Source organism: Miscanthus floridulus, chromosome 1, assembly GCF_019320115.1.
Source record: "Miscanthus floridulus cultivar M001 chromosome 1, ASM1932011v1, whole genome shotgun sequence".
In the NCBI taxonomy this organism is placed as follows: Eukaryota; Viridiplantae; Streptophyta; class Magnoliopsida; order Poales; family Poaceae; genus Miscanthus; species Miscanthus floridulus.
In genome coordinates, this window is record NC_089580.1 from 135,639,084 (window position 1) to 135,664,208 (window position 25,125).

Consider the following 25,125-nt stretch of genomic DNA (forward strand, 5'->3'; position numbering starts at 1 on the left):
GAATATTTTATGAAAATAATCAAATTTGTTATCGTATAGTAGATGTGCGTGAGTAAAAATATGCAGCCTATTTATTTGGTCGTGGCTTGTCGTAAACGATCATAAATTTCCAACTAAAATAATATTTTTCTCTCACACAAACCAGCCAACCGCACGAACCAGCAACGAACCAGCTGATCACCGATGTAACTCACGGACATATATGTAGTAAGAAAAAAAAAAAAAGCCTTTCCGGCCCGGTTATAGCACCCAGGCCCAGCAGGCCCGGTTATATAACCAAGCCACCGGCCGACTAAGCACGCTTTCTTCTTCCTCTCTTCGCGGCCGCCGCGTCTCAACTCTCAACGCTGCGCCAAAACCCTAATCTAAACCCCAACCCCGCCGCGCCTCGCCTCTCCTCCTTTCCCGTACTGCAATTCGGGACGAGCCGCTGCCGGTCCCGATGGGGAAGAGGAGCGGCAGTAAGAGGAAGGACAAGAACAAGGTCATTCTCCCGCCGGAGCTGCCGCCGGAAATCGACGACGATGAGGTGGATCTCAGCGACGAAGACATCGCGTTTTATGGCACCGACGGCAGTAACGTAGCTCCCTTCCGCCGCTTCGACAAGAAGTCCATCGACAGGTTGGTGTCGCTGGGCTCCGGGGCGCTGCACTGTGCCTTCCGATTCCTCACTTCCCTCCCTTGGTGTCGCATTGCTCCTGATTGATATGTCGGGAGCGTGGAATTTCTCTTTGGTTCGTTAAGGTATGTCGGGAGGGTCGCCGGACGCGACGAGGGCGAGGTCGAGCGCCTCTACGAAGAGCGCCAGAAGAGGAAGGCCACAGAGTCCTCGGGGAGACCCCGCGAGGATGATGACGGTTTGGAGGTCGACCCCGTCGACGCACTCCCCACCAAGACCCTGCAAGGGGAGCTCATCTACAATAGAGGTAAACCGCTAGATACACAATTCCCGTGACTAATCATAACCATCAAGTCCGAGTTTCCAGTAACATGATTTTTGTAACAACTTTTAACCTGTGCAAAACAGGAATGTCCTGTAAATTGCAGTGCACTTGAAGTTAATAAAAACACGTTATCACTTGCAAATGACATTTTTACACATTGATGTCTGAATTTTGAAGGACAATGATGTTTTTTTTTTCCTTTAAATTTGTTCTGTTTGTGGTGTACTGGTGTGAATGCTCACATAATTTTGTAACATGTATGTATGACATGACATGCAGCGAAGAAAGCAAGGTCTGAAGACAATACTGGCAGTGTTAAGTCTAAAGCTCAAGAGAATGGTGCAGATGCCAAGCAAAGTATTAAAAAAGATGAGCCGAAGGGAAAATCTAAAAACAAAAAGGGAGATGATAATAAAGTGAAAAATATTCAATCTCAAACAGAAGTTCCAAAGGGACAACTACACTCAAATGTGCTGGTACTACTTATGTTCCCTTTTTTAAAAATATGCACCAGTCAAAATTCCATTTTTGAAATCTCCTTTCTAGTTGCTCACTTGCTCTAGTTCATTTTAGGCTCATGGTATGTTGGTAGAATATAAATGTACCAGTTTCTTGGCTCCTTTCTTTAGAGTAAGGATAAGGATATATATCTGATCATAATAGTGTCATGAAGCATGACTGTAAATGAATTTGCTACGTCTGGTAGTAATATGTAAGTATATTAGGCATATTCAACCTCAAGTAAGTTATGGAAAGTGGTTTGTATATATCCCGATTTGAAGGTTCGATAACTCACTTGATGTTGACATAAAAATCATTTGTACAAAATGTTAACATAAAAATACTAGGCTGAATAAAGCAGAAGATTTGAGCCAAATTAACTATCTCGCTGTGTTTATCAAAGGTTGGGTCAATCTAACGAACTACAGAAGTTTTGGGCTGGGAGTGTTCTACTGATTTACCACAGTTTATACATTTTTTAATAAAAAAATTCCCTCACATACCTTGCATGACACATGACAGGAGGAAGTGAAGGAGGAACTATCAGCTGAGGAATTATTCGAAAAAAAGAAGGCTCAACTTGCCGAACTGGGGATGGCTATGCTTGAAGATCCTGAGTCAAACATTAGATCTCTGAATGATATGTTAAGTATAAGCAATGACAAAGACCAAAAGGTTGCTAAACTTGGTCTGATGTCCTTGCTTGCTGTGTTTAAGGACATTATTCCGAGGTATGTTACAATTAATTTTTATTATATACCTTGGCTTGTTTTGTTTCTTCCCAAGTTACCTATACATGTTTTTTATGCAAACTGCAGTTATCGGATTAGGCAGCTGACAGAAAAGGAGCTATCAGTAGAAGTTTCAAAAGAAGTGAAGAAGACAAGATATTATGAGTACACACTTATTCGCTGCTACAAGGTCATACTCGGGTCTCCTTCATGCATAGTGAAGTTTGCCTGGTCATGAACTATGCTAAATAGATATTATTTACCTACTGATTTGAACTGTTGTTCATCTTTGATTTTGGTGCTCTGGATAACTTCCAAAATTCTGATGGTTGGAGTTGGCTTTCTTTTGTGAATTTTCAGGCATACCTACAGAAACTGGTATCGTTGGAGAAGCAGCCCCATTTTTATACTGTGGCTGTTCGTTGCATGTGTGCTTTATTAGATACTGCCCCACATTTTAACTTCCGTGAAAACCTATTGGCTAGTGTGGTAAAAAATCTAAGCTCCTCAGACGATGTAGTAAGGTAAAAACTCTTTTTGTGTGTCAAGTCCTTGGCTGATCTGAAATTGTTTAAATAATGTAGCTGAGTACTTTATAAATAAAATATTGATGTGTCAAACCATCATCCTTACGTTTTTTATTGATTAGATACACCATGGAGCTAGGTAGCAGAATAACTTTATTAATTCATCTTACAGTGGTCTAAATTGTTTTTGAGTTTCCTTCTCTTTCCTTGAACTGAAATGGATAATGGGTACAAATCATTTATTTGAGCAAATATACCATACCCAATAGCACTAATTGTGGTATTTGTTGTTACTCCTTGACAGCTCTTAGTAATTAATAAAACAAGGAGTTTTTCATGTGATAATGTACGCTATTTTTACTTCGGCGCAGTTTTGTAGTCCATTGGGTCACTGAAGTAGTCCACATATACCTAATTTTTCTTTGTAGGAAAATGTGTTGTGAAGCAATAAGATCATTATTTATAAATGAAGGAAAACATCGTGGCGAGGCAACAATAGAAGCAGTTAGGTTGATTGCAGATCATGTGAAGCTCAATTATTGCCAGCTCCATCCTGATAGCATTGATGTATGGTGAATTGGTGATTATCGGCTGTCTTATTTGTCGTATGTATTTAATGTTCATTTTGTACCTTTTTTCATGCAGTTTATGTTTAAAAGAAACTGAGCATGGATCAATATTCTATCATTGCTGACTATGTACTGGGATGTTTATCTTAGGTCTTCCTGTCTTTGAGATTTGATGAAGATATTGGAAAAGATGAGACTGAGGAGGAAAAGGTGAAACCAAAGAAGAATAAACGTTGGCAAAAAAATCAGGAGGTTCCGAAGCAATTGCCAGTTAATGATAAGAAGAAAACCAGACAGGAACTGATCTCAAAAGCTAGAGAGGAGGTAACATCAGATAAGACATTATTTATTGGAAGGCCGCGTGAATTCGTATAATCATTTCCATTGTATTTTTTCAGGTTGATGCAGATCTTAGAGCAGTTTCCTTCACTCTTGATCCGAAAGAGAGAAAAAGGATACAAAAAGAAACACTTTCTGCTCTGTTTGAGACTTACTTTCGCATTCTGAAGCATAGTGTGACCACTTCAAATTCAAGGTCTGTGTTTGATTTCTTTACCTGTATCATAACAAATAATTCCTTCTCTGTGGAATTATATGATATGCCTTTTGTTTTGGATTTGACATGTTGATTTAATAGCATGAAATTTCACTTCATTTTGGACTGAAGTTACCATCTGACAGTCATTGTATTGTTAAAAATTCCAGGACCAAGGTGAATAATGTCTCCCCAGGTGGCTCACACCCACTGCTCACTCCATGCTTGGAGGGCTTAGGAAAATTTTCACATTTAATTGATGTAGATTTCATGGGTGAACTTATATCTTGCCTCAAGAAGCTTTCTGGGTATAGCGGCCGACAAGATGAAATTCCCAATGATAATGCACTGTCTGTCTCAGAACGTCTGCAGTGCTGCATAGTTGTGTTTAAAGTCTGGAGGAGCAACCTTGAGGCATTGAATGTGGATCTACAGGATTTCTTTGTGCAGCTTTATAACCTCATACTGGAGTATCGGCCTGACAGGTTTTGACTCCTTGCTCTTGATGATAGTTACAACGAAGAACTATCTCTGCCCCTTTTTTTAATCTATAGTTACCATTTGTTGAACAATCCAAGATAACCTGCTACCGTATTATTCTTTTCAAACAAAGGTACTCATGGCAGATAGCAAAGTTTTATCACTAACCATCATTAATGCTTTAAATCTTGTTGAGATTCCTTGTTAATTATTGCTTCAATGCTATGGACATGACAATGCCTATCATGCACTTCATCATACATTTTTTTTTATTTTCTTCCCAAAAAAATTATTGTAATCTTGAAGAATGATAGTATTATGTCCATGCCTATTTCTGATTTTTTCAATAATGTAGAGACAATGCTATACACTAAATATTTCCATGGCCATAGTTGTCTTCTTTACTTTTTCCTCCCTGTCTTGGTATTTGTGCCATTTTCAATATATTTTGGATAATTTTAGGGATCATTTTCCTTGAATTAGACTATGTAGTTATTAAGCTGTCTTGTACCATGAAAATACTTCTTTCTGTTACATCCAGGGATCACGGCGAGGTATTGGCTGATGCTCTGAAGACACTTCTTTGGGAAGGCAAACAGCAGGATATGCTAAGAGCTGCTGCTTTCATTAAACGTTTGGCCACATTTGCCCTCTCATTTGGCTCTGCAGAAGCGATAGCAGGTTTGTTCTGGAGGTCTCGTTTTTGTTTGTCCCATCCTTTTTGAGCTGATGCCTGCGGAACTTCTATAATATCCCAAGATGATTAATAGTAATAACTAATAATGCACGGAGCACTTGTCAGGGCTCAGGAGTACTTGTCTCTATTTAGTTCAAGCATTGGTTATACAATAAGTATTAGTATTGTATTAAACCTGCTTGAATACATTTCATTACTGACTGCTCCCTCTGTCCTGAAATATAGCGTATTTTCATTTGTCTTAAGTCAACCCACCTCATGTTTGACTAAAATTATAGGGAAACATGTTAACTTCTACCACATCAAAATGGTAAGTTATAAAAATACATTTCATAGTGTTTCTAATGGAGCTTATATGATGTAAAAAAATAGTATTGTTCTTTTCTATAAATTTGGTCAAACTTAAGATGGGTTGACTTAGGACAAATGAAAATACACTATTTCAAGATGGAGGAAGTAGTGTTATGGGTATTAGTTATCAAGCATAATCTTTCCTCTTTTGTTTAATGTCATAATTGTTTACATGTTTGATGATTATTTCAGCATTGGTCACACTGAAGCATCTCCTCCAAAAAAATAGCAAGTGCCGCAATATGTTGGAAAATGATTCTGGTGGTGGTTCTCTGTCTTGCTTAGTTGCGGTATATTTATTCTCATGTTCTTTTTTCCATAATTGGATATCGACACTTTGTATTTATTTGATCATGTTATTCCTCTTCTTTTATCCAGAAATACAACCCTGAAGCTACAGATCCATATCTGAGTGGTGCACTCGCTTCAGTCCTTTGGGAGCTCAGCCTCCTAGAGAAGCATTATGATATCTCTGTTTCCTCGATGGCTTCGAATATCTTGAGTATGGCAAACTTGAATCCCACGCAGAACCCCGTTCCTATCTTGAATGTGAACCCTCTTGAAGCATACAGAGACCTGTCAATGGAAAGGGAACTATTAAAACCAGCTAGCAAAGCATTGCCACTGAATCTAAAAAATAAGCGACGTGGCAAGGAGTTTGTTGCGCTAAGCCCAGATGTACTTCAGAAGACAGATTGCTCGGTGGATAAAGACGAGCTCGAAGAGAAGTTGCAGAGCCATTTCGCTGTGCTAAGAGGCATCTCGGAGAATGAGAGGTTGAGGGCCGAGCTGAACAACACGTTGTCATCCATAAACATGTACAAGGAGTACAAGAAGCAGAAAAAGAAAAACATGAAATTTAAGACCGGGAGGAAAAAGGTTGCAAGGGTTTAGGGCTCCACTGGTGAATGGGTGTAATTATCTCAAAATTTTGGCTTATTTCTCATGGCTACTATAGCGCAGTTTTCTGCTACCCTTTTGCAGTTTCTGCACACGATACTATATATTGAAGATTTGTTTCCATTCGTGATTTTGGGAAATAGTTAAGGCCCTATTTGGGGAGCTGTAATTTTTTCAAAAGCATCTGAAAGAACTTTAGAAGCTGTAACTTCTGCTTTTAGTACTTTTAGTATAGCTTTTTGGATTCGAAGCGACCCTATTTGGAGGAGCTGCTGGCTCATAAGCTCTTCAAACAGGTCCTTAGAGGCACAGTGCAACAGTTTTTCGACCTTTCTAGGAGAGAAATAGAAGAATCTTTGATGGTAAACTGAACTCGTCAGTGCAAGTATATTCAATCTAACAAAAGAAGAAATGGCGCTCAAAAGAAGAAAGAAGAATCTTTGATGGTAAACTGAACTCGTCAGTGCAAGTATATTCAATCTAACAAAAGAAGAAATGGCGCTCAAAAGAAGAAATGGCCTTTAGGAGAGTGGCTTGTGGGCATCCTTTGCATCCATGAAATTAGCTAATTGGAAACAGATGCTGTAGTGCTAGGGTTCTTTGGTTTTCTATGTAATAAAACCATGTATCGAACTTGCTCTCTTCTTAAAAAAATGTTATATAGTGAGTTTTAAAAAAAATGTTATATGGTGCTCCTGCAAACTTAAAAAAAAAAGGTACAGTGCAACCGTCACAAGCTTGCGAGAAACCTACCTAGCCACATTTGAAAGGAAACAGTAAGTTTGCAAAAATTGAAGTGAATTTGGGCGATTTAATAATAAGTTAAAGAACAGGCACGTTCTGTAAGCCTGCACATGTCCTCCAAGGTGCCAGACTTGACTCACCTATTCCAGCAACTGAATCCTTGTCAATTTGTAGACAAGCCTATAACATTGGCAGATGATCTCTCTCTTGAATTTTCTGTCACACTCACTTTTATGTAAAATACAGAGACCTTCCGTTGAACTCCCCGAAACAAGGAGCCTACATGTTACAGCACAGTAGATACCAGCACCAGGGTAACCCTCTCTTCACGAGAATGGCGCAGGGTTGACGACGATATGCCGAAGCGGATTCGACACATCACCACCGCCAGCATGCTTAACAAACTCTGCGGGAGTGAGGAAGCTACCATGGCAGACGCATACTATCCTCACATCCTCGCCTTTCTTGTACCTGTACAGGAAGCCGTCAATCCTCCTGGTGTTAGGCCCTTCTACCTTGGATGAGACCATTGGCATGTCCTCCATCATGAGCTTCCTGATGTCACTGGTACTGCTCGTCCGTGTCGTGAGGGAGCCAAGTGTCCGCAGGCGAGGCTGCTCTGTCACAGTGCCATTTAGTGGCTTCTCAGCCGCTTTGGTCGGAGGAAGCATGTTATTTTGATTTGTGTTATCAGAGGTTGATGGACTCGCGTCTATGGACTGGTTAATTGCACTTCCACCAATACCTGGGAATATACAACAGCAAAGATTTTGAGAATATTTGACAGGAGAAAATGCAAGCAGAAACTGGAGAGATTATTTGATGGGGAGAAAATGCAAGCAGAAACTGGAGGAACAGTTTGTTCTCCTTTTCCCGACAGCACAATCATCAAAACGATAATGCAAAACTATTTGGTCCAAGTACTAACCATAGATTGGAATGTCAATCAAACATCATGGTACTTCAACAAGAAACTTCAGGGAAACTTCAGAAAAGATTAATAGGTCAATGGTTCAAAAGAATGGAACTTTTGATAAGCAGTTTGCAAATGCAAGCATGTAGAAGTTTTGAATTGTATGTGTATTAGCTTCCCATGATTCAGAAAACAGTGCCTATCAACCTAAAGTTAAGCGTCACTTCCAACATGGTATGAAATAATTGTTGAACCAATTCACAGTGTGAAATTAATCAAAATCGAAACGTCCCTTGTCAAGATAAGCTTGGACATAGCCAACTAGCAACTGAAGTCCCAGGATTCAGCTGCAAGTTGAGGAAAAATGGCAATTGATGTTCATTGAAGAGGGGAAGAGACAGTCTCGAAAGGGGATAGATGTCAGATAGCCAAGCAGTGAGAGTTCAGCTAGTCTTGGCAAGTGGTATGCTGTATAACTTTACTGCCAGTATATAATATAAATACAAGTTTGTTATCAACTTGACATGAGCTTCGACCAGGGCGTTTGTCTACATTTTTGTTCATAATAACAACACAATCCCAAATACCGAATTCATCACATACAAAAGCATTCTCTTTTTTCTGATGTACTTGGTTTACTAAGTCGTTCACCGGTTGGAGAAGCGCAAGGTTAGTTTTCCTGTAAGTTCATTTAATTTAGCAAAACAACACAGTTTCCAATTCATCTGCAACTACTAATTTGCAGTTTGCACTAAGCTTGAAATCGAGACAAACTTCGTGAGACTTAGTGGGGCGTGACATACATAAACTGTAAGATCTGCTCATTCACTGAGTTGCAATGGACAATGTACGGTCGCTGAAAGCCAACTAAAGTTGCGGAGAAGCTGGTGAAGAATAGGGGAGGGCAACAAAAACTAGAACATGTGCATCATGTTTGGAGTTTTTTTTTTCCAGTTGGGTTTAGACCAATTTCTGATTAAACCTATATGTATGCCATTAAAATGATAATATAAATGCAATTATTCTCCATAATTGTAAACCTAAGACAAGATCACGAGAACAGCTCACAAAACATGTTGTCTAGATCTTTTGTCCATGCTTGGATTTGAGAATCAAAATTTGTCTTACTGAAATATAGAGCTTGTGGTATGCATTGTTTTTAAATGAAGATGCCATATATTTCCTGCTATGGCTGGTTCAGTACATGTAACTTTCCATCTAACCTTTCATTATAGGGTCATTATATGGCATTGGGCTGTACTGTTCAGATGGCATGTTGGCATATTGACTGAGTCCAAAAATGGCGAAGTTAGTTATTCCTAGGCTTCAGAAACTCAGGGGCTCCGGGATTTAATACCAGAATATCCAAATTAAAGATGCTGAAATTGCAGTTGCTTGGATCTGGACCCCAAATCATCTAGATATTTAAGAATTGCAGTAGCTCAAAGTATTTCCTTGCCTATATGACTACAGCTTGTGGGATGCAATGTTTGAAGCAATGGCCAGCAGTCGTGCTGCCTTGCTATGATTTGTTCTGCCCAGGCAACTTTACATCATCCCGCCATATTGCTAAATGCCAAACTAGAGCAATAGATTAAAAAGTTTGGATCACATATTAACACATCCTACAATTATGATCCAAGCAACAAAAAAAAAATGTGGGCTTAGTTCGTTATCCTTAAGGCAATTGAGGTGTCGTTACAGGATCAAATCCCGGATATGCGCAGTTGACCAACCAAGCATGCAGTTGGCTGGAGTCGGATTTGGGGTGGCTACTCAGTAGCCACGCATGGAGTAGGCAATGGCTGGAGCACCTATGTGGCAGGCGGGAAATTTTGAAGTCAACCGTTCTCCTGCCCAAATCTGGTGCACGGCACGAAGACTAAGTTGCTGACTAATGCATAGCAAGTCGTGATATGATATGAAAACAAGCATTCGATCCATCAAGCAGCAGCAACTAGAAAACCATGGTAGCCGAACATGAGAATTTAAGTAAACAGAAGTAGCTATTGAGTTTATGATATGATCCATTCGTGTATACCTTGCTCAGTGGTGCTTACAGAGTTGCTCCCCTGCGAGCCGATGGACCTCCTCCCGCTGCCGATGGCGGCGGTCGCATCTACGGCAGCGGCGGGCTTGGGGCCGGCGGGGACCAAGGATCCCATGGAGTTGCGCCGCTCGACGCGCTTCCGGCGCGCCTCGCGGCGGCGTCGGCTCTGTATCTCGCGGCGGCGCCAGTGCTCCTCCTCGGTCTCGGTGGGCAGCGAGGTGGTGCGCAGCAGCGGCAGCGGCGCGGCGGGGGACGGGTCGGCGTCCGCGTCCGCGTCCGCGTCGCCGTCGCCGTCGCCGTGGAGGGTGCAGACGGAGGCGATGGAGGAGGAGCGCGGGAGGCGCGGGCGCTTGGCGCCGGCGTCGGTGCCGAAGCGGCCGCCCAGCGAGAGGCCGAGGCTGAGCTCGACGTCGGCGGCGTTGGCGGCGTGCGCCGGCGCGCCCGACCCCTCGCCGCCGGCGCCGAAGACGCGCAGGAAGTCCCTCGACGCCATCGGCCTCCCCACGCTAACTAACAGCCTGCAGGCTGCTCCGTGCTCCCAATCAAGGAAGAAGCTTGGGGGAAGAATTGATTATTAAGAATCCATGGTGGCAACGACCGACCGACGAATGGGGAACAGCAAGATGTCGGGAGCAAGCGCACCCCCGCCCGGCCGCCCCGCAAGCGGACGAATCTTCCTAGAAGCGCGGCCGGATCGGCGGGCGGCGAAGGAGACGCGACCGAGGCATGCAATGGCCACCGCGGGCAATCGGGGGGAGAGAGATGTCAGATATGGCAGACAGCAGGTTGGAAGAACGGTAGGGGGAGGCGAGAAGATGAGAAGAGCAATCACATCTCCGTCCGTCCCTGCCTGCCTGCCTGCAGCGGCCTGGCTGCAAGACTCGACTCGGGGCGGGGGGACGTGGCCGTCTAATCCGATTTGCCCCCACTCCGTCCTCCGCCGGCCCCTCGATGATTGGGGTTGGCAACTTGGGATTGGGGGCACGGCAGCAAAAGGTATTTTTTTATTTTTAATTATTGTTTTATTCTATATTTTAATAATAATCGTTTCTAATTTTTTTTTATGGATCTACGTCGCGCCATTGGCTTGCGTGACCTAATAACGCATCATATGCAATGATGCGACGACATCCACCATGTTGGAGCACGTTTCCGACGTAAAAAACGTTGCCACGCCATTCCTGTTGACGCGACAGTATTATTCTATCGTGCCACCGGAAGTAACGTGATAAGATCAAATCTTTGAAAAATCATAACTGTTTGATACGATGTCGGATGAAGACAACATTTATATGAAAATTATAGCTCTCGATGAGATGTACAACTTTGTAGTTTTGAATTTTTTCATTCGAGGACGTTAAGATGCTCAAAAAATAATATAAAATTTCAGAAGCATAATAACCACGTACTTATCGTATTAGAAGAATAATATCATTTCTGTATGTCGTCAACGAAGATACATTTTACACGAAAGTTGTAGCTCTTAATAAGATTTATAGCTTTGTAGTTTTAAGTTTTAATATTTATAGTCTGTTCGCTTGTTGGTTTCAGCTAGGGCTTATCAATCAGCCAACCGTGTTTTTCTCTCACAACAAACCAGTACTAGTCAGGTTTATCAATCTAGAAACCAACCAGCGAACATGAGAGTCGTTAAGATACTTAAAAAAAAATAATATAAATCTCAGAATTGGCCACCACCGCCAGGACGAGCAAGCCGCCCCATCGTCCGGCGATGAGCCGAGCCAAGAGCAGGACCGCACCGCAGCAGCCAGCTGCTCGGCTCGCGATCGGGCTCGGGCAAGGTAGGTACAGACGAGTGCGGCCGTGCGGGGGACGTGGCACGTGATGGACCAGACGCGGTGCTCCCCAACACGACACGACACACAAAGTGGCGCGGCAACTAGGCAGGGGCAGGAGGGGCCCACGCAGCATCCGAGGGGTTGAAAGAAAGAAAGACTGCCGGCCTGGAACAGCCGCCCCGCCACTTGCGCCTGCTCTTGGTCCCCCCCGCGGGCGGTCTCAAAGCCTCGCGCGACGTGGGCGAACCGGACGGCGACAGGCGGCAGTGGACCGGATAGCTTAACCTCACTCACCCAGAGGCCAGCGCATGGACGTGCATTAATTAATTAATTGTAGCGGCAGCAACCGGTCGGTCGGTCACGTCACGTCGACGGGCAGCCACTTGAGCAGAGCAGGGCAGCGCAACAGGCGAACAGCCGTCGAGTCCGACCCGTCCACGCGGACAGCTGCCTCTGCTGGGCTCCCCGTGGGCCGTGGACCGCACCGCAGAGCGCAGAGCGCAGAGCGCAGAGCGCAGAGACCTGTCGCTCTCGTGCGTGATCCGCCAGATCGCCGTCGCCGAGACCCAAAGGCCGAAAGGTGGGGAACGGGGATGGGGAGCGAACCCAACGTCGCTTTCCAGTTCCTTTCCACCCGTCCCCGTCCTCACCAGTCTCATCTCACCACTGTTCACTCCGGGTGACCGTCAGTCCGGTCCTCAAACTCAGCGTATCATCCCGATCTCTGAACTCTGTTGGGGTCTCGTATTCGTCCGAACGGGAATGGATTCGTACCCGAGTGCAGAGATAGAACTTGATTGCTTGAAATAAAATATTGGCGGGGTTATAAACAAAATCATCCTGACACATAAATTACACAAATATTTACAAACTTTATGAGGGACTATTTTGAAAGTAGTCCTCTTCTTCCTCGTTAGCAAGGCCGCGTGAGTTCATCTCTCTCTCCAGTGGTAGGCAGGCAGCGGCGCGGTCCGCGGCACGGAGTGGCAGCGGCGGCGGCGCGACCAGCAGCACGCGCTCGCCTGCCCCCGACGCGACGGTGTGGCCCGCGGCGCGCTCGCCAAGAATTAGCAGTAGTACTACTAGCAGTGAAGTTCGGATGAATGAGCACGACGGCCATTCTTTGCACTTGCGGCTGCTTGCTCATCAGGGCTCGGTGTGCAGGACGGCCTCGTCCTTCCCCTGCTCCTCGTCGTCGTCGTGGGGGTGGTCATCAGGCGCGCCGCCAGCATGTGCTGCTGCGGAGGGAGGCAGTCGGCAGCGGGCCGGACGCGGCCGTAGTCGAACCCGACCCCGCCCTGCCACGTCTTGATCCCGAGCCCGTTCTGCGCGCGGCTGATCCGCGCCTTGTCCAGCGCCACGTCTGCCACCACCGCGAACGCGCCACCCTTGCCGAGGCTCCCGATGCTGCGCCGTCGCCATCCATGGGCCATGCACGAGAAATCACGTATGTGAACAGGAGGAAGAAGAGCTCACCTGATGCCGTGCCCGGGCCCGGAGTCGATGTTCCGCATCTTGGCGCCGAAGCTGCCGTTGATGATGGAGATGGAGTTGTCGCCGGTGCCGATGCGGCAGCTCTGGATGGTGACCGTCGTGGACTCGGCCACATGGATGCCGTCCGTGTTGGGGCTGTCCTGGCGCGTCGATGTGCAGCCCGGCCATCGGCACGCGGGCAGAGCAGTCGAATAATGCAATCGGTGCGCGGACAAGCCGCCGCTGCCGCAGCTGCACGGGGAGATCAGTGACGCGCCGGCGAGCTGACCATGGCCATGAGAGAGGTGAGAGGTGAGAGATAGAGCTGACACGTGGGGCCAAATCCGTTTGGATGAATATAAGATCCAATAGAGTTTAGGGTTATTTTTTTGAATTTAGGGACCAAAATAACATTCGAGACCCGAACATGAACATTACTCTTTCTAAAATAAACTAGAGGCCCTCGTCGGTTGCACTACTCCAGCTGCAGCTGCACTTAGTACTACGATGCAACGACTAGCCCGTGCATATATGAGAGCACAACTATAACTATAGCTAAAGTAGAGCAACTCGTCATAGCCATAGAGTTTTATTTAACATTTTCAGTCAGAGAATCGTTTCTCTCGGAAAAACAGCTTCTACAAAAAGAAATCGGAGTTCTACGGCACAAAAACTACTACCTCTGTCCTAATAAAAAAGAATACATTTCAAACAGTCCTGCTGTTACTCAACTATACAAAATTTAACCAAGTATATAAACCGAGAGTAATGATATTTATATGCTACCAAATATGCATATTATAAAAAATATATTATATGGTCAACCAAATAGTACTTATCTAGGATAACAAATACTTTGATACTTGTTTTTGTAGATTTGATCAAACTCTAAATTGCCTACATCCAAGGCTTTACAGCGGTAAAGATAAAGATTCCCATTTTCAAATTTCGACAGCAAATGATGAACACCGCAGGTGATACAGTTACTGATGCTTAATAACATATATTAATTAACTCACAAGAAACACAACAGTAGTGAGAACCAAACAATACTTCGCATTATTGAATACCATGACAACTACTTCGCATTATTGAATACCATGACAACAGCATCAAACATGGACACAGATTTCTGCAGTCGCCGCTTCATAAGATTAGCGTCTAACCTCCCACCAATCCTGATTGGCAGATGACACAAGTTACAGACCACAGTCCAACAGCCAGTTGACTAGCTCATCAACGGCAACAAAATTCCTACCACCAATGGACGACTGCAACAACCAATCTCGTAGCGAGACCAACACGGTACAAATAATAATAATAATCAAGCTGTCTGATCAGCAATGCTCCTACTACAAATAATCCCTGCACTCAGCTCACTTGAATGTAGCCTTATGCTTCCTACTTTGATGTAAGTCTACAGCCTGATGCCTCTACGCAGCAACAGGAGCTTGCTTAGGGCCATTGTTGACGCGACTGAACCTCCTATTCCCGTTCTGGTAGGGTCGAGATGGGTGGACACCATTCCCGTTCTGGTGGTAACTGTTCCCTGGTGGAGGTGGCCCCCGTCCTCGTCCAGGGAACTCATTCTGATTTCTGAAGTCGTTCCTGCGGTTGAAGTTCTCACCACCGTCGTTCCTGCGGTTGAAGTTCTCGCCGCCACCGTCGTTCCTGCGGTTGAAGTTCTCGCCGCCATCGTTCCTGCGGTTGAAGTTCTCGCCGCCACCGTTGTTCCTGCGGTTGTAGTTCTCGCCGCCACCGTCATTCCTGCGGTTGTAGTTCTCACTGCCACCGTCATTCCTGCGGTTGTAGTTCTCGCCGCCGTCGTTTCTGCGGTTGTAGTTCTCGCCACCGTCATTCCGCCAGTTGTAGTTCTCACCACCGTCGTTCCGCTGGTTGTAGTTCTCACCACCATCGTTCCTGCGGATATAGTTCTCGCCACCATCATTCCTGTGGTTGTAGAACTCCCCTTCATTCCTGCGGATGTACATCTCCCCTTCATTCCTGCGGTTGTACATCTCCCCTTCATTCCGGCGGTTGAAGTTGTCGCTGCTTCTGTAGTTGGCATTGTCCACATAGCCACTTCCTCGCCCTCTGAAGTTATCACCATGGTACACTCCCCTGCCAGATTGGAAACGACCACCTACACCATTGTACAGGGCCTGAGTCCAATGACTACATTGCATAAATCGAACAATAGCAACAAAGTGTTTAAGAATGCCCAGTACAGCAAATGGGAAATTGTGTTATTTCAAATATTCAATTGAAAACAATACCGACCAGTACAAAATTACAAAAAAAACAAGGTCAGCAGATACAGCAACCTAAAAGCATCTTGCCATGTCCCCTACACGAACTTGCAAGACACTCAAACCATTTTTAACAAGCTGAATAATATGGATGATGATTAGTATACAGGGGAAGAATTTGGCAAAACTTGTATCAAATTGAGAGCAAAGGTACATAGGGGAGGAAAAAGGACTCTGATTGATATATCTTGACATTAAATTTATGGTTTACTGCTTACCTCGTGAATTGGCTCTTTTCGCCTCAATGCCGACTTCTTTGTCCTCCATATGAACCGGAGATGCCTGGGTGACAAATAGGAATCATAACTTGGCCTCAGATTGTCAAAACCACTATCACACCGATATCATCAGGTTAAAATATCACAATCAAAACTATAGTTATCAAGCAGGAAAGGATTCAGCAGTAATCTGAAATACTGAAATATTAATCATTAGAAATCATCTATCCAGCTGCAACATCCACAGATAGTAAATTCACATAAAAAAATATGAATTCCAGTATTCATGTAATTTAGATGCTGACAAATTTCAAAACCACAAAGAAAACCATGATAAGAAAAAAAAAGGATTACTATAATTATAGCACTGCAAACTTTTCCACTAGTCAAGTAGAGCAAGGTCCAGAAAGAAAACTAACTACTACTACAACTACAGAGTATCAGTGATTGGAAGAATAAATAATAAAAGACTAACCTCAATTGCTGCTTGCATAGACTGCTGGGACTCGTACTCCACAAAACCAAAAACATAACGATCGACCTGTACCAGTACGATATGAATTTTCTAAACCAAATATTGCAGATGGAAGAACCCAAAACCAAAAGTTCTAACCTTATTGTGCCGGACTTGGACACCACCTGGCTTTATAGTACCAAATTTCTTAAATTCCTCCTCAACCATTTCAATATTGGCATGGTAAGGCAAATTCTTGACGAAAATTGAATAGCCTTGCTCTGCAGGTCAAGTCAATACAGTGGCAGCATTGCTAATAATGCTAAAGCACTTAATAATAGGAATAAGTCACAAGCCAAACAAACCATTGCGAGAAGAATTGTTTTGAGCAACAATCCCATCACCAGTTTCAATAGCCTGGGTAGGTTTCACGGATGTTTTTTCCGGACCTTCGACAGCCTTGGACACTGGTTTAGGAGCTGGCTTCTGTTTGGAAACTGACGACGTTGTTTTGGCAACTGGAGGAGTCGGTGGGCCCTCCTTCATGACCTTGACCTGTGAGCAGGTCGTAATAGGTATGTAGTTAGTAAGAAGCAAACTAAAAATCCATATAGTGATATCAGCCAGATCACTTCTACAGTAAACTAAGGATGGAATCATGTGTTATGTGAGTTAATAAAACAGAAAGCTTTGTACAACAATAAATCAAACAGAATGATAAATAACTCACAATGGATGCATAAGATTTCTTAGTAACATCCGTCTGAGTTGGAGGAGGGGGACGAGCAGCAACTAGGGCCTTTTTGGGATCCTCTTTGGGCACTTGCACAGCTGGCTGGGTTTTAACATTATTTTCAATGACAGTCCCATTAGCAGAGCGATCATCACTAATTTGCCTCTCTGTGACATTACTCTCAGCTGTCACATGGTCTGAGATCACATTCCTGTCAGCTGGAATAGGTTCTGGTAATGCTGAGCATGTTTCAGATGCAGGTCTACCATTCTGACTGATTTCATTTTCTTGAGTAGCAACTTGAATTATCTCAGCTGGTTTCCTTTCCAAAATAAACCTAAATATATCAGTGAGAACAAAATAGCCACCACTTTCTTGTGGTGCTAGGAAGAACGACTGGGTAAACCTACGAAAAACGCCTTCTTCTGAAGTCAAGGATCCAGTAACAACAATGAGCACCCCGTCCTTGTGAGATAACTGTGCATCTGCAGTCTCTATCTCTGTTAAGCAGTTCCTGACGTCCATAGCCATAATTTTTTCATTAATGGCCTGTAGAGAAAAAAGATGGATCCGAGAGTTAGTCTCAAATTCAGACGGCACGCCTATTGTACAAATGAATCAATAAATGGCCATACAAGAACTTACACTCATAGTGCTTACATACACCATAGTTCCATTAGAATCTGGTCGACCAAGAATACTTGAATCTTGGTAAAACTTGTGCACTTGATCTGGTTGCTCATGTAGAATTTGATAATATTGCTGAACAAAAGCACCACCTATCTATAAACAACAAAAATAACATTCAGCAATATTTGTGACAATCCCATGCAATGAATAGAAACACAGGAGAATATAGATTACCACGTGGGGACTTATAGGGTGGTTTACTGGGTTCCCTGCTTGCCCTGCCATTTCTGAGGGGAAGAAAAATGCCTTGCCACAAGCACGATAGTTATGCCTCACTAGAACCACAAGCACAAATGCAACTTGTAGAGGTGGACGATCAAGGACAGAATAGGAATTAAAAAAGCAAACGAGGGGAAGAACAAACTAATGCCTTGCCACAAACACGACAGTTATGCCTCACAAGAACCACTAGCACAAGTGCAGCTTTTAGAAGTGGACAATTAAGGGTAGAAAAGGAATTAAAAATGACAAGCAAACCATAAGCATTTAGATCTGTCCAAATAGGTATAAGGTAACCTAGAATTTTGTATATATAATAATACTAAAAACAATGACACATGCCTGGTTTCAACAATCAGTCAAATAGAATCCATAGGTTAAAAAGGCATAATTCTAAGCCCAAACTAGTAAACATCAGACATTTTCTAAGTTTCTTGTCCAACAACCCCAACAAGATTATCACTGGCATAAAACGATACTCAAAAAAAAAATTGCAACAATTCCTTTCAAGAAAGTTCAATATAGGTAGCCAATCATTCATGACACTTGTAAAACAGAAGCTTCAATCACTGTAACCTTTGATTTAAACACACTTACTAGTTCACAATAAACACGTGTTACACACTTACACGCATCATATTCCTCTTGGAACGTGCTACGGAAGCGAATCAGACAAATCAAATAGGAAATACACAATCTAGCCATCCTTTGCAACTCTATAATAATGTTCTAAAATCTAAATTGAACATGACCAACCACAGGGTCAATAAGTCCAACCAAATACTAAGCAAGATAAACCCTGCGACCATGGAAAGAAGCCATTTTGATGCTGTTGAATAATACCTATGGGCACAGAAACAGCATTGCATAGCCAATAACTAACATACCGCCATTGAAATGAAGATTGCATCAAAATCGGAGACGAAGGGAGAAAGTTGTATTAGGCAGAGTCACGAAGACTAAATACTTGGCCAACGATTAATCATTCTAGTAATCCACAACAGAGAAAAAAAAGAGTGACCCCTCAAGAGCAGCTTACAATCTTTCCGATCGCATGCACAAGGACAGTAACAACGGATAAATCGGAAAAAGGAAACTTGGCCCGCTAGCACCACCGCAACTAAAATGCGCAGACAAAAACCTAATCCGCGCCGGGCACCACATCCCAGCAGCGCCACAAGCACTATCACCCAAAAAAACCTCCCCAGACATCCATCCGCGACAAGCGACAAATAGATGGATCGAATAAACCAGCGGGACGGAGAGATCGGCACACGTGAAGGACGAGAAAGGCGTAGAGACGGAATACCTTGCTCACGGGGGGAGGGGCCGGCGAGGCGCTACCGAGGAGGAGACGGGCTGGAGGGTCTCGCCGGCGCCGCCGCGAGACGACACCGCCGGCGGTCGCGGAGTGGGGCGGGAGGAAACCCTAGAAAAAGGCCTAGGACTGAAGAGGCGGCGGCGGCGAACGCGGTAGTTTTACACAGGGGCGAGGCGAGGGGTTTAAAAAGCAGCAAAGGGGTTTTGCACCCACACTCGTGTGTCGTGTGTTTTTCACTTTCCCCGTCGCGGGTTTTACCACTGCTGCGTCGCTGACTCGTGGGATCCACTGCTCTGGCGGGGACTGAGGAAAAAATCAGAAAAAAAATGTCCAGAACATTTCTTCACCAGCAAGTTTTTCGTTCATTCAGAATCTAGTCAGGCAAATTTGCTGTTAATACACGGTACATGATTCGTATACCTAGAAAAACTATATCATCATGCTGAGTAGCTTCTATGATAGAGATAGAGACGTTTTATAAAATGTTTGGCAGACCTGACTCCCGTGGCAGTTTTGTAATAATCATAAGATCTTTAGTTTTCCAGCCACGTCAACAGCTATAGTCCTATAGCTCCCTCTTCCCTCCGCGTCTGTCCGATCCGGCCACCACCGCTCCATCTTGACCCTCCATTTCAGGGTATCGCCCCTCCGCTCGGCCTCTTCCCTTCCGCGTCGCTCCACAAGTTTGCATGAGAAAAAAAAAATAAGCTTTGCGCTCCACCGATTGCCGTCCCCATTGCCCCCTCCCTCTTCCCCTTCTTCCCACCGCTCCACCTGCCGCGGCCGCACAGTACCTCGATCCGTCATGGCCGCGACCGCCAAGTGCCACCCCATTGCCCGTCTCCCTCTTCCCTGCGCGTGCACCTCCCTCTTCCTCCCAACGGGTCTCCCCAACCATATAGACTCGTTCATGCCGATGTAGGCCACACAACCCGTGGGTTACTTGCGTGACCATCCGGTTCATCAATTGGACGGATGCCTCTCCAATGTCGAACCCCTGGGCCCTCCGTCGCATGCTCGTCTCTCTCCTCTCGCTTGCTCACCTCCCATGCCAAGCACCGTGCCTGCCGCCGTCACTCACAGGAGGATTGAGCGCAGCTCAGATCTAAGTAGGGATGGCAACGGGTGAGGTTTCATACGGGTTGAGTAAAAAATCACCCTCAACAATGTCCATGATATTTGGCTACACCAGCCCTCAATGAGACCTGCGTATGTAATGTTGCACCCCCACCCATGGGTGTGTTAATAAGAAGCTAACATATAACAAAAAAAAAGGGCAAATTTTGCTGGGGACCCTAGATAAACATGTAATTGGCCAGATCAGACCGCCAGACCGAGAATTTTCCAAAAGACGCTGCAAATTCATGGTTGTTTGCCAAAAGATACCGCACTAATTATTTTATTCATTTCTCAATTTTGGGGAGAGAGAAGGTTGGGGAAATATCCAAACTATCCCTGTCTTCAACCTCCGGCCCTTCGCTTATTATTTGTTGTAACACACTGTTGTCGCCGATTCATCGCCGTCCTTCTTGAGCGTCTGTTAGCTATCGCGATGTGTCCTGTCGTGGCTCCGGATGACTTCGGTTGTCCACTCGTCCTGATCCCTTCCTGAGCGACAGAGAGCGGATGGAGAGAGAGCGAAGGGGCCGTGGGAGTTTAGGGCGGCACTCCGACGATAGTCAAGGTGGTGGACGGTGGCGGCCTTGGGAGTTGAGCTCGTGCGTCGTCGGGTTGTAGGGGCTAGGGTCGCGCCACCGGTGGCCGAGGTGCAAGGGCCAAGGTGCCGGGGCTGGCGCCTCAAGGGCCGTGCCTGTGGCAGAACCGCCTAATCCAAATGCCTCTCAGGAGTGCTTGTCTTCTATTAGACACTAAGCACTCAGGGGAGGATACCAAATTACGCAGTTTCGTCGGGCACATCCTAGGGGAGAACCAAAAAATCCACATTTTTCCATCAGGATCACAAATGGGAGAATAAAGCTTACATCATTCTTAACCATTTCTTACATCACTTTTAATACAACATCAGAGTATACTATTTATTATTATAACAGTGGAATGTAATCATATTAGCAAAGTTATGAACATTTTAATTTAACGGTGAAATATAAACATGTGATCAGAATTACAGCGGAAATAAATACATATTCATAAAATGATGAAGCATTGATATATAAACTATGACAACAGATTATAATACTTTCATTTATAAAAACATTTAGTGAGGGTTATAAATAAAAATTATGATCACAGCATAAAGAAAATCCTCTCTAAGCCCACCAGGAGAAATCCACACACAAGAGTCAGCTTAGCATCCACCTGTCACCTGCAACAGGGGGAATAAAACCCTGAGTACTCAATTGTACTCAGCAAGACTTACCCGACAGGAGAAAGGAAAAGACTCCAAGGATATGCAAGGCTATCTGGCTTATGGATTTATTGTATCTGCAGGAAGCATTACTAAGCGTACGTTCTTATATTCGATTTTTATTAATAGCCGCATTGGTTCATTAATTAATCATTCTATGTAAGCACCTGTACTACTTTCAAGCAGGTGGTAAGCAATTAGATTTCTATTTTTCATCTTTCATCTTTTATCTTTCAGTTCTTACTACGATGCTAAACCGTAGATAAGCCGTATCGGATTGCTCGGCGATTCACGAATCAATGCCCCCAGCTAGGTACCCCGAAAACACACGTCCCGCTTATACCCAAGGCATAAGCAGGACCAACCCATCATCCTCCTGTCCTAGGGTCCTAGGTCCCCATCTAAACTAGGACTCCAAGCCCCCGCCCCTGAGTCCCGGACTCAGTGCGATGCAAGGACCTCCTCCACAAAAAAAACCCTGGCAGTCGGTCCGGAAAAAGCTAAAACCCACGACAAGAGAGCAATAAGTCTTCCAAACGCCCATACCAAAGTATGTGCTCGGGATAATAAGTCTGTGACTTGCCTAGAGACTTATGCAACGGTCGGTCCTTAACCGACACAGACAGGGAAAGCAGTGTAACCAAGCCATGCCCTGCGTCCACGGCGACACAACCGCTTACACCCACCAATACCCAAACCATATCACTGCCCGGTCACCATTTTTCCTTTCCACCGTTTATATTTTCCAAGTGATAATAATCCAATAATATATTTCCTATCTCTCGTGAGTGACAGCCATCACTCGACTTCTACCGAAGTCCTATAGCATAGCAATCTATACGATCCTGTCATACTAGTAAGACTCATAGGATATATATATATATATATATATATATATATATATATATATATATATATATATATATATATATATATATATATATATATATGTATGTATATATATACAAGTGGGTTTCATTCAACTCCTTAAAACTTAATGTACAAATAAAATTTAAACTATAAAAAAGTAGGGGTTATGCACCGGGGTTTGCTTGGGTAAGATATATATTAAAAAGTTAGTATCTGCATCTTTAGATCATCCACATCATCTAAATAGAAAGCACATCGCATCATCTCCTGGAGAGAATACCATCACACCATCTACAGATTTCCACTCATCCTTCACTTGATCCATTGATTCATCATCGTACCTATATGATATGCAATGCGATGTAATGCAAAGACGTAATTAATCAACTACAATCGTGACTTGTAAAATACGATTCACGCCTCTCAAGTTAATGAGCTAGTTCCAAGGACGATCTACTTAGGCTACATATCCATGTTGTCGAATAAGACGTTATTTCCTAACAATTATTTTAGTTATATAAACCCAAGTTGTTTCTTTATTCTATTCTATCAATTTAATCTTTATTCGAAATAGGGCATCATTATTAATCTAGTAAACTAATTATTCTGAAACTACAAAAATTACAATGAGTACCTAATATTACTAGGAGGCTACTGTAAACATTTTAGATCCAACACTATTACCAATTTATCACAACAATTCATACAAGTTTATATTTTTACAATATTAAGTATCTTAAATTAATTATATAGCTTCCAAGAATATTATCACACTATGTGAACAAAATATACTAACAGGTAAATCATGATTTTAGAAACTTAACAAAATTGGTTTCACAATTTTGGGATTCCTCTACTATTTTATATTGACGTTACAAGTTAAACTAGAAACCTATTTAAAAAAGCACTTAGAATTGGAAAGGGCCGGCAGCAACTAAACTGGCCCAGCAGAAGTGGCGCGGCGGTGGCCCAGCAGCGCGGCGCGCCCCACCGACCAGGCGCGGGCCAAGCGCAGGTAGCGGCCCAGCTAGGCGGCACGAGACCGGCCCAAGCGGCGGTGGCGGCACAGACAAGGCGGGGCGCACGTGGCCTAGCAAGCGAGCGCAAACGGCGGCCCAGGCGGTAGGCCAACGGCCCAACGTGGGGACGGCGTGAGCGGCCAAGCCAGGACAGCCAACGGCCCACGCACGATGCGCATTTTGCATAAAGAACCCCATGCTTTTTTCTATTCGACCCGAAATCCACAAGCACTATTCATTCGAGTCACGTATTTCGCACTGAGAACCCCGTACAAAAATTTACTTGGATTTCTCACCTCGCCTCCTCCCACAAAACAGAGCACTGGTAGGGGAGGCCATCAGCTGGCCAAGGAAGCGGCTTGCCGGCGACGGGCAGCAGGCGGTGGCATGGTGGCTGGCGAGGGCAGACATATAGGCACCGGGCAGACACAGCGCACCCCCAGCTAGGCCCCGCACGTGCCAGGGCAGGGCAGAGCGCCAGCACGGCCGCGGCACGCGAGCTACGGGAGAGGCGCTCGGAATTGCAGTGCAGGGGAGCTCGCGCTGGGGAGGGCCGGCACTGACAGGCGGATGGCACGGCACGGCGACGCCAGCACGAGGCAAGCAGAGAAGAGGAGCGGACGGGGTAAAGAAAAAGGCAGGCACGCGAAGGAGCTGAGAGCGAGCTCGCTACATGGAGTCAGAGCAGATCGACCGCCAGCGGCCACGACAAGGCACTGCGGCTGTTGCGGCATGGAGCTAGGACACCTTAGCACAACGTGGTCGGCAGGACGTGTCGGTTGGCACGGACAAGACCATGGCCGCAGAGACAAGCAAGGCAGAGAGCAGAGAGCACGCCAAGAGGCACAGGTGAAACAACAGAACTGCCAGTGAGAAAGGGAAAACAAGCAAAGCATACACGACAGCAGCAGCCCGACCAACTCATCCATCAACATGTGCGTCGTACCGGCGAGGTAGGTAAGGCGAGTGGCCAACGGTACTCTCGTTATTATTTCAGCTCTCAATATTCATTTAACAAGCCGACTATTTATATTTTTAAACACAGTTAAAGCACTAAAGTTTGTTACTCGATATTTTAAGTGCAACCAAAATCATACTCCAAATTTTACTTAAGTACCATATACCAGTTATATCGTATTTTTGTTTATAAAAATTGTTTTTCATGCTTAATCAATTAAACAAGACGTTCGTTATTTATTTGCTAGAATTATTATCGGACATTCCTAAATATTTCTACGCACTAAGGAATTTAACTTGGACGTTTATTTGAGTCCACAAAACTAAGTCACACAGGATTCACTTCGCATCAAGTATATTTTAAATCAGAAATTCCGAGAAACTCATTTCAAAAATTTATCTTAGGCCTAAATCGCGGTGCTAAATGAGCTCGTAACACCAGGGGTGTTACAACCAACCCCCTTAAAAAGAATCTCGTCCCGAGATTCAAAGCTAGAACCAGAAGAGGGGAAACGCGATTACATTCCGTAGATCAGGGATTACACGAAAGATTACACGACTTCAAATACTAAACCACACGGGGATCTAAGGATACATGGTTAAGAGAAATCCTGGTACAACCGAGACTTAATTAAAAAGTCGAGATAGACGAGGGCAATGGAGAAACAACAAGATAATGATTATCCAAATTATGGCGTAGCACCAACAGATCTAGAAATAGGACTCTAAGAACTTAAACATCGTGAACCCTAAGAC

General features: G+C 44.4%; 4 protein-coding genes across 6 annotated transcripts; 1 reads left to right on the forward strand and 3 right to left on the reverse strand.

Moving 5' to 3' along the window:
- Window positions 1-209: 209 nt before the first annotated feature.
- LOC136542002 (nucleolar complex-associated protein 3-like) lies at window positions 210-6,836 on the forward strand. The gene is made up of 13 exons (XM_066534230.1): window positions 210-621; window positions 745-926; window positions 1,224-1,420; window positions 1,968-2,176; window positions 2,264-2,366; window positions 2,537-2,700; window positions 3,132-3,270; window positions 3,423-3,596; window positions 3,671-3,807; window positions 3,978-4,292; window positions 4,829-4,968; window positions 5,528-5,625; window positions 5,714-6,836. Exons 1-13 carry the CDS (start codon window positions 443-445, stop codon window positions 6,227-6,229), a joined length of 2,553 nt encoding a protein of 850 aa, XP_066390327.1. The 5' UTR covers window positions 210-442; the 3' UTR covers window positions 6,230-6,836.
- A 203-nt stretch (window positions 6,837-7,039) lies between these two features.
- Window positions 7,040-10,860, reverse strand: LOC136542010 (ninja-family protein 6-like). The gene is made up of 2 exons (XM_066534240.1): window positions 9,934-10,860; window positions 7,040-7,724 (listed from the first exon to the last, which is right to left on the reverse strand). Exons 1-2 carry the CDS (start codon window positions 10,433-10,435, stop codon window positions 7,306-7,308), a joined length of 921 nt encoding a protein of 306 aa, XP_066390337.1. The 5' UTR covers window positions 10,436-10,860; the 3' UTR covers window positions 7,040-7,305.
- A 1,695-nt stretch (window positions 10,861-12,555) lies between these two features.
- Window positions 12,556-13,674, reverse strand: LOC136494469 (uncharacterized). Its single transcript, XM_066490629.1, has 2 exons — window positions 13,218-13,674; window positions 12,556-13,148 (listed from the first exon to the last, which is right to left on the reverse strand). Exons 1-2 carry the CDS (start codon window positions 13,253-13,255, stop codon window positions 12,824-12,826), a joined length of 363 nt encoding a protein of 120 aa, XP_066346726.1. The 5' UTR covers window positions 13,256-13,674; the 3' UTR covers window positions 12,556-12,823.
- Window positions 13,675-14,343: 669 nt separating this feature from the next.
- LOC136542015 (nuclear transport factor 2-like) lies at window positions 14,344-19,313 on the reverse strand. Of its 3 annotated transcripts, none has more exons than XM_066534264.1 (9): window positions 19,147-19,313; window positions 17,793-17,864; window positions 17,574-17,711; window positions 16,926-17,477; window positions 16,561-16,750; window positions 16,355-16,476; window positions 16,217-16,282; window positions 15,742-15,805; window positions 14,344-15,357 (listed from the first exon to the last, which is right to left on the reverse strand). In XM_066534264.1, exons 2-9 carry the CDS (start codon window positions 17,841-17,843, stop codon window positions 14,648-14,650), a joined length of 1,893 nt encoding a protein of 630 aa, XP_066390361.1. In that variant the 5' UTR covers window positions 17,844-17,864; window positions 19,147-19,313; the 3' UTR covers window positions 14,344-14,647. The 3 variants fall into 3 exon arrangements, with proteins under 3 accessions (XP_066390361.1, XP_066390354.1, XP_066390346.1); XM_066534257.1 differs by having other exon boundaries at window positions 17,793-17,893; XM_066534249.1 differs by having other exon boundaries at window positions 17,793-19,313.
- Window positions 19,314-25,125: the final 5,812 nt, after the last annotated feature.

Bases quoted from the DNA above. Each gene is read 5' to 3' on its own strand.
- LOC136542015 (XM_066534264.1), bottom strand. From the start codon at position 17,843: ATGGCAGGGCAAGCAGGGAACCCAGTAAACCACCCTATAAGTCCCCAC. The intron at 16,477-16,560 runs GTTTGTTTGGCT...CTTGACCTGCAG, and splicing joins AAACAATTCTTCTCGCAATG to AGCAAGGCTATTCAATTTTC. The intron at 15,806-16,216 runs GTTAGTCTTTTA...TTTGTCACCCAG, and splicing joins CTATGCAAGCAGCAATTGAG to GCATCTCCGGTTCATATGGA.
- LOC136542002 (XM_066534230.1), top strand. From the start codon at position 443: ATGGGGAAGAGGAGCGGCAGTAAGAGGAAGGACAAGAACAAGGTCATT. The intron at 2,367-2,536 runs GTCATACTCGGG...GTGAATTTTCAG, and splicing joins CACTTATTCGCTGCTACAAG to GCATACCTACAGAAACTGGT. The intron at 5,626-5,713 runs GTATATTTATTC...TCTTTTATCCAG, and splicing joins CTCTGTCTTGCTTAGTTGCG to AAATACAACCCTGAAGCTAC.
- LOC136542010 (XM_066534240.1), bottom strand. From the start codon at position 10,435: ATGGCGTCGAGGGACTTCCTGCGCGTCTTCGGCGCCGGCGGCGAGGGG. The intron at 7,725-9,933 runs GTATACACGAAT...GTATATTCCCAG, and splicing joins TGTAAGCACCACTGAGCAAG to GTATTGGTGGAAGTGCAATT.
- LOC136494469 (XM_066490629.1), bottom strand. From the start codon at position 13,255: ATGCGGAACATCGACTCCGGGCCCGGGCACGGCATCAG. The intron at 13,149-13,217 runs GTGAGCTCTTCT...GCGACGGCGCAG, and splicing joins GGGCCCGGGCACGGCATCAG to CATCGGGAGCCTCGGCAAGG.